Source organism: Panthera uncia, assembly GCF_023721935.1.
Source record: "Panthera uncia isolate 11264 chromosome B2 unlocalized genomic scaffold, Puncia_PCG_1.0 HiC_scaffold_24, whole genome shotgun sequence".
Taxonomy (NCBI): domain Eukaryota; kingdom Metazoa; phylum Chordata; class Mammalia; order Carnivora; family Felidae; genus Panthera; species Panthera uncia.
The window spans coordinates 102,953,161-102,960,073 of record NW_026057580.1 but is presented as its reverse complement, the minus strand read 5'-3'; the positions used below and the strand labels follow the sequence as shown (position 1 = coordinate 102,960,073).

The window sequence follows — 6,913 nt, the reverse complement described above, 5'->3', positions numbered from 1 at the left end:
AAAATCTTTGTGGTATACTACAAAATCATTCAACTAACTCCTTGCCTACTATGAGATATGCAACAACATTATTAACTTGCAAGTGGTTTCTGCAATGAAGTCCCACCCACTCTTGGGGTCCAACTACAACCACTGGTTTTTTCACTCTATTTCACACTGCCTGGATTAAAAAGGAATCTGAAGATTAGAACACATGACATGTAGATTTGCATAACTTTAATTGGTAACATATGTATAAGATTCTAAAGTACCTTTATATGAAAAAGTAGATAGGGAAGATGAAGTAGTCTGTGTTTTTCAACAGAGCTCTCCCCCATAGTCTTACCATCCATTATTCTTCCACTTGTTTGTCTCCATAGCTAGTTCTGAGCTCCAGGAAGGCTTTGACCAAAACACAGTAAAAAAGCCTGCTAGTTTAGGGGTTTGTTGGAGGTTTTGGCACACACCAATAAGTAATTCTCTGCCACACCACCTAAGTGTCCTACAATTTAATTTGATTCTGACACCATCTACTTAGAGATGGCATCAGATCCCACAGGATAAGGGCTCAGTCCCATGAGACAGCCCACACCTACCTTCACCCACACATACTTCAGATGCCAGTTGCAAGCCCAGGTTATTACCTGTGCTTCTGACCAATCAGCTACAGAGCAGAGGTTCCAATGACTCCCTCCGTGGACTAGATTAATTTGCTGGAGCAGAACTCAGGGAAACACTTACGTTTATCAGTTTATATTAAAGGATATAATAGAACGTACAGATGAACAGCCAGAGGGAAAGAGATGCATAGGATAAGGTATGTGGGAAGGGGCAGAGCTCCCATGCCTTCTCCAAGCATGCCATACTCCTAGCACCTCCCCCTGTTCACCAGCCTTGAAGCTCTCCAAACCCTGTACTTATAAGATTTTAATAGAGGCATCATCAATCATTAACTCCATTTTCAGCCCTTGTGTCATCTGAAGAAAATCAGGGGAAGGGCTGAAAATTCTAAGTGTCTAGTTACATCGTGGTCTTTCTGGTGACCGGCCCTCAACCAGGAGCCAGCCAGACGCCCACTAAGAGTTACTTCATTAGAACAAAAGACTCCAATCACCCAGGAAATCACAATGGCTTCAGAAGCTCTGTGTCAGTAACAGAGTCAAAGACCGATATTAGAGGTGCCTGGCTGGCTTAGTTGGAAGAGCATGTGACTCCTAATCTTGGGGTCATGAATTCGAGACCCACATTGGGCCTAGAGCTTACTTAAAAAAGAAAAAACAAGACCAATATTAGAACAAGAGATGTTCCTACTATTCTTTTTTTTTTTTTAAACATTTATTCATTTTTTGAGAGTGTGAGTGGGGGAAGGACAGAGAGAGATGGAGACACAGAATCCAAAGTAGGCTTCAGGCTCCAAGCTGTCAGCACAGAGCCCGATGCAGGGCTCAAACTCACGAACCGTGAGATCATGACCTGAGCCAAAGTTAGATGCTTAACCAACTGAGCCACCCAGGTGCCCCCAAACCTACATTTTAAAACACCATACTAATATCGACTGAAAAGGTTAATGCTACAATAATCACAACAAAGAAAAGGCAGTTAAAGTTCTTGACAAAGATAGGCAGTTGAAGAAGCAGGCTTTTCAGCCAGCCAAAATTGTTCTGTAGCCCCTGGACTGCCACTGTCCCAGATATCTTACTGTAAATGTTATGACAAGTCACTAGGATGAATCTCAGTTCACCAAACTGAAATTTCTTAGGGTGTGAGGGGGAAAAGCAGGAAAAGGAACAAAAGTTGAATAAAGGAAATCATGCTGGACTTGTCAAACATGTGAATACTCTACAACAAATATGATCATAAATAGTGCATTGTGTGTGCATGTGTGCGTGTGTGTGTGTGTATGTTTTAAGTAGGCTTTACACCCAGCATGGGGCCCAACATGGGGCTTGAACTCATGACCCTGAGATCAACACCTGAGCTGAGATCAAGAGTCAGATGTGCTAACAGCTCAGAGCCTGGAACCTGCTTCAGATTCCGTGTCTCCCTCTCTCTCTACCCCTCCCCTGCCTGCGCTTCGTCTATCCCTCAAAAATAAATAAACTTTAAAAAAAAAACAAACAGAGACAGATGTTTAGCCAACCGAGGAACCCAGGTACTCCATGCGTTTTTGTTTTTCATATATTTAGTCATTTAATATCAGGATTTTACTTTTGGCAATTTTAGTAAGGCTACAGACTTTTGAATGTGGTTGTTCAGATTAGGCATATGAAAAGATGTCAACAGAGAAATTAGTCACGATGGTTGGTGATATTGATATTTGGAAGGCAATACAGATTTATTAACCTTTTCTCTAAATTAAATCTACTTGAGTATTTATATTTGGTAGAACTGTGAAGGATATATCTCATTTCTTTTCACCTATGTGTCTACTATATAAACCACTTAAATATTTATACCATTAGAAATTCCAAGTGTAATTAAGATGATGACAAGCATAAACTATATCATGTCATGATATGGCATTTTTCCCACGAAGGTAGAATATTTGATATTTAATGATATGTCAGTATGTGTGTGTGTGTGTGTGTGTGTGTGTGTGTCCAGCACACCATAATTTAAAGATCTAGCAAATTACACACTGAGTAATAAATAAGGTATTCTATCTTGGGCATAAGATATACACACCTGGGCTTGGAGTCTGCAAAAGAGACTGGCAATATCATTTCTGGTCATTAGTGAATCACTTTATATATGAAATGATTCCTCATATTTGTTATGTCAATTTCTAATTCTTTTTGTAATAGTCCAAATTTGTCATTAAAAATTACTTAATTTTTCCAAATCCTCTTTTTTTCTTCATCTATAATATTTCTTTTAAGCATATACAAAATTCTATCAAATATTACCCTGTAATCTGTACTCTTACTATATTGGGAAAAGATCAGATGACTTCAATGCAGTGTCCAAAATAGCTGTACTATTTTACATTCCCATCAACAATTTCATTGTTATTTTAATTTGCATTTCTTTAATTAATTGCCAATATTCATTAATTCACTCAGCTAATATTTATTCATCCATTAAGTGGCAAGCTGTCATAAGCACTAGGGATATAACAGTAAATAAGACAGGCAAAATTGGCTTTAGCCTTCTAGAGCTTATATTTTATTTTATTATTATTGTTTTTAAATGTTTATCTTTTTTTTAATTTTTAACGTTTATTTATTTTTGAAGGAGAGAGAGAGACAGAGCGTGAGTGGGGGAGGGGCAGAGAGAGAGGGAGACACAGAATCCCAAGCAGGCTCCAGACTCTGAGCTGTCAGCACAGAGCCGGACACAGGGCTCGAACTCACGGACTGTGAGATCATGACCTGAGCCGAAGTCGGAAGCTCAACAGACTGAGCCACCCAGGTGCCCCTTAAATGTTTATTTTTGAGAGAGAGGGAGGGAGTGCAAGCAGGGGAGGGGCAGAGGTAGGGACAAAGGATTTGAACCAGGCTCTGGGCTGAGGGCAGAGAGCCGGATGCAGGGCTCCAACTCAGGAACCTGAGATCATGACCTGGGCGGAAATCCAGAGTTGGACGCTTAATGGACTGAACCACCTAGGCACCCCTAGAGCTTATATTTTAATAATATAAAAATATAAACAAATTCATAAATAGCATGTTAGATAGTAAAAAGTGCCATGGAGAAAAGCTGTCTGGAAAAAAACCAAACATGTATATACGGGGTTAATTTTAATTATGGTGGTCAGGGAAGGGTTCATTGAGATGACCTATGAGCAAGAGACCTAGAGTAGGTGAAGGAGACCCATGCAAGTATCTAGACAAGAGGGTTCTAATCTGAACGCGCAGCGAGCCCCTAGGCCTGAGGCAGAAGAATGGCCAATAGTGCTCAAAGAATAGCAAGAGTCTTGTGTGGCTTCAGAATAGGAGAGAAGACAAGTAAGACCTGGCAGCAGAGTATCCGGTACGGCCTTGTAGACCGTTATAAAAACGTTGGCTTTTATTTAGATGTGAAGTAATTGGAAGCTAGAAGTATGTATAAAATGGTAAAAAAAAAAAAAAAAAAAAAAAAAAGGGGGAGTGATCTGCTTGGACAGATTTCGGGGAATAAACTTTGCATGGAAACCCTGAACGGAGACCAAATGTAGTTAAGTCTTCAAAGTCAAAGATTATGGATAAAACCAGTAGAGTTGGGGCTGAAGCCTTTTAGCTTGTCGCAGGAAGGACCAACCACTATCTGTTGCCATAACAGGGCCTCTGCCCCAGGCACGATTAGCCAGGGAAGAACTCCCTGTGAACCACCTTTCTGGGTGACAAATTGTGCATTTAACGCCTAAAGGTTTCGATTTAGGGAGACGAGAAGACACCGATTAGGAAACCCCGAGTAGTACCAGCAAGAACACAGGCGAGGCTGGCGCCATTGTCGCCCTCGAGGCGGCGAGGAGCAGAGAAGAAACGCCTGCTGGAAGGTCCGCCTCGTTCTTGAGATGGACACAAAAGAGGCACAATACCCTTTACAGACGTCCTTTCGAGCGACAGGCTTCCGTGCCAGTCGCCCGGGGCGAACCAGGATTTTCAAAAGGACCGCGCCAGAGGCGGGATCCATCAGCACCCCACCACGCGGACACAGCCAACGAGCGGACCGAGCCGCCTGCGAGGGGGGCGGAGTCGCCGGAAGAATGACGTAAAAAGGCGTCGCGCCGAGAGTGACGCGTGGCGTAGACCACGACGGGCTGCGCCTGTCACACCCGCGGCTTGTTGCGGAGGAGCAGCGGGCGCCATGGCGGTTCTGCTGGAGACCACTCTGGGCGACGTCGTCATCGATCTGTACACCGAGGAGCGGCCGCGCGGTGAGGCCCGGGCCCGGCTCGCGTTTCGCCGGGGCCGCGCTCTCCTTTCCCCACTGTCCCTTCGCTGCCCGGCCCCCTTGACCGGGTTCGGGCTTCTGGGCTCCTGGCGCCCACGACTGGGCTGTTTCACTAGCGGGCCGTGGTTGGAAAAGTTTTTGTGAGGAGCGGCCTCTGTCTCGAATCTGGTGCCGGCCAATCGGGTGGCGGGTGCTTGTGGCATTAAATGCCTGTGTGTGTGCGTGTGTGCGCGTGCAGGCTGCATATAACCAAGCCTGTAGGTTTTGTGGCTGTACTGCGCTTTACTCGTGAGAGGAGCACAACCAGTATTCCTTGGGGTGTAACCAGGGAGTCCTGATGGAAGTACGAAGGATGTGTTTGGAGCAGTGAGTTTGGGCATCCAGCGTGGGTGGAGGAAGGGCTGTCCGGAGGTGTGCACGGAGCCGTAGCAAACGCTCATTGATCGCCTGCTGTGTAGACTGCCAGGCTCTGGGATAGGCGTCTTGTCCTTAAGGGTCTAACTTTCCACCGAGAGAAATAGGCGTGGGAGCCCCTTTAAGTGTTGTTAAGTCTTACAAACCCATTGTAAGTGTTGTGGTTGAAGAATGTGTAAGTTGCCATGGAAACCGGAGGGAGGAGTGATTCTTCCTGGCTGGGGGCGGGGAGAAGTGAAGCCAGCAAAGAAAGTAGAACACTTGAACTAGCTCTTTGAAAGATGAGTGGGAGTGAGGGTGTGTTGTTTTTTTTTTTTTTAAGTTTGCTTAGAACTTTCTGGAAACAGCAAGTAGTTTGGCAGGGCTTGAAGGAATGATATGTGACACGGAATGGCAGACTGCGTGTCTGGTCGTATAGGTTATATTGGTTAGGTCAGATGTGAATAGTCTTGTGTGCTCTACTGACGACTGATGAGGGTCCTGGAAGGTTTTAAAAGCAGGATTGAGGCATGGCCGACTTGTTTTAGGAAGATAAGGGGCAACAGTGGAGGATGTTTCAGATCAGGGAGAAGCTGGAGGCCACAGAGATAAGTTACAATTAGCATCCTGTCCCCTTGGAACGCAGAGTCCATCAAAAGGATGAAACGAGGGGCGCCTGGGTGGCTCAGTTGGTTAAGCGTCTGACTGCATCTCAGGTCGAAGTCTCGCGGTCTGCGAGTTCGAGCCCCACGTCAGGCTCTGTGCCCATTGATCGGAGCCTGTTTCGGATTCCGTGCCTGCCGCTCTGACTCTCTCCCGTCCGTTGTCTGTGCCAAAAAAGTAAATAAAGGTTAAAAAAAAAATTAAAACAAAACAAAAAAAAAAAAGGATGAAACGAGGGGCGCCTGGGTGGCTCAGTCGGTTGAGCGTCGGACTTCGGCTCGGGTCATGATCTCACGGCTGGTGGGTTCGAGCCCCGCCGTTGGGCTCTGTGCTGACAGCTCGGAGCCTGGAGCCTGCTTTGGATTCTGTGTCTCCCTCTCTCTCTCTGCTCCTCTCCTGCTCATGCTCTGTCTCTCTCTCTGTCTCTCAAAAATAAATAAACATTCAAAAAAATTTTTTTTTAAAAGATGAAACAAGCCACAGTACCACGTGCAGTAATTGCTTTCCTGCTGTCCCAGTATCCTACACTCAGTTGTACACCCCCCACCCCCACCCCACAACACTACATGCTCAGTCATACTTCCCGGCCTTTCTCATACTGTTGCCTCTACCCCACGGTTCTCTCTACTGTTGTCCTGTTGGCCGACTTCCTGCTTGTTATTCACACCTTGGATCAAGCATGATTTCTTCTGTGAGGCTCTCCCTTGTCCCTGAGCAGAGTTAGATCTGTTTCTTCTGCTCTAAGATCTTTTTAAAAAGCATGTAACACATTCTGTTACATCGTTTGCCTGTTATCCTGTAATTGTTTGCAGTTCTTGTCTCCTCAAGAACGTAAACTCCAGGAGAGCAGGGACTGTAGTGCCTTCCTTGTCTTTCTATCCTAAGCACCTAGTGCAACGCCTGCCACTTTGCACACACTAAAGGCTCATTATAGTGACTAATGTATATGTGTGTGTGTTTGTTAGTTAGGATTCTCTGTGCAGATGATAGAAACTCAAATCACATT

The 6,913-nt window shown here is 45.0% G+C and overlaps 1 protein-coding gene across 1 annotated transcript in view; it reads left to right on the top strand.

Annotated features, from left to right (window-relative positions):
* Positions 1-4,691: 4,691 nt before the first annotated feature.
* The window catches only part of PPIL4 (peptidylprolyl isomerase like 4), a 34,034-nt gene continuing 31,812 nt past the window's right edge, over positions 4,692-6,913 (top strand). Inside the window, exon 1 of the mRNA XM_049653042.1 lies at positions 4,692-4,834. Within this exon, the coding sequence (XP_049508999.1) occupies positions 4,765-4,834 (70 nt within the window). The 5' untranslated portion in view covers positions 4,692-4,764. The remainder of the gene's footprint in view (positions 4,835-6,913) is intronic.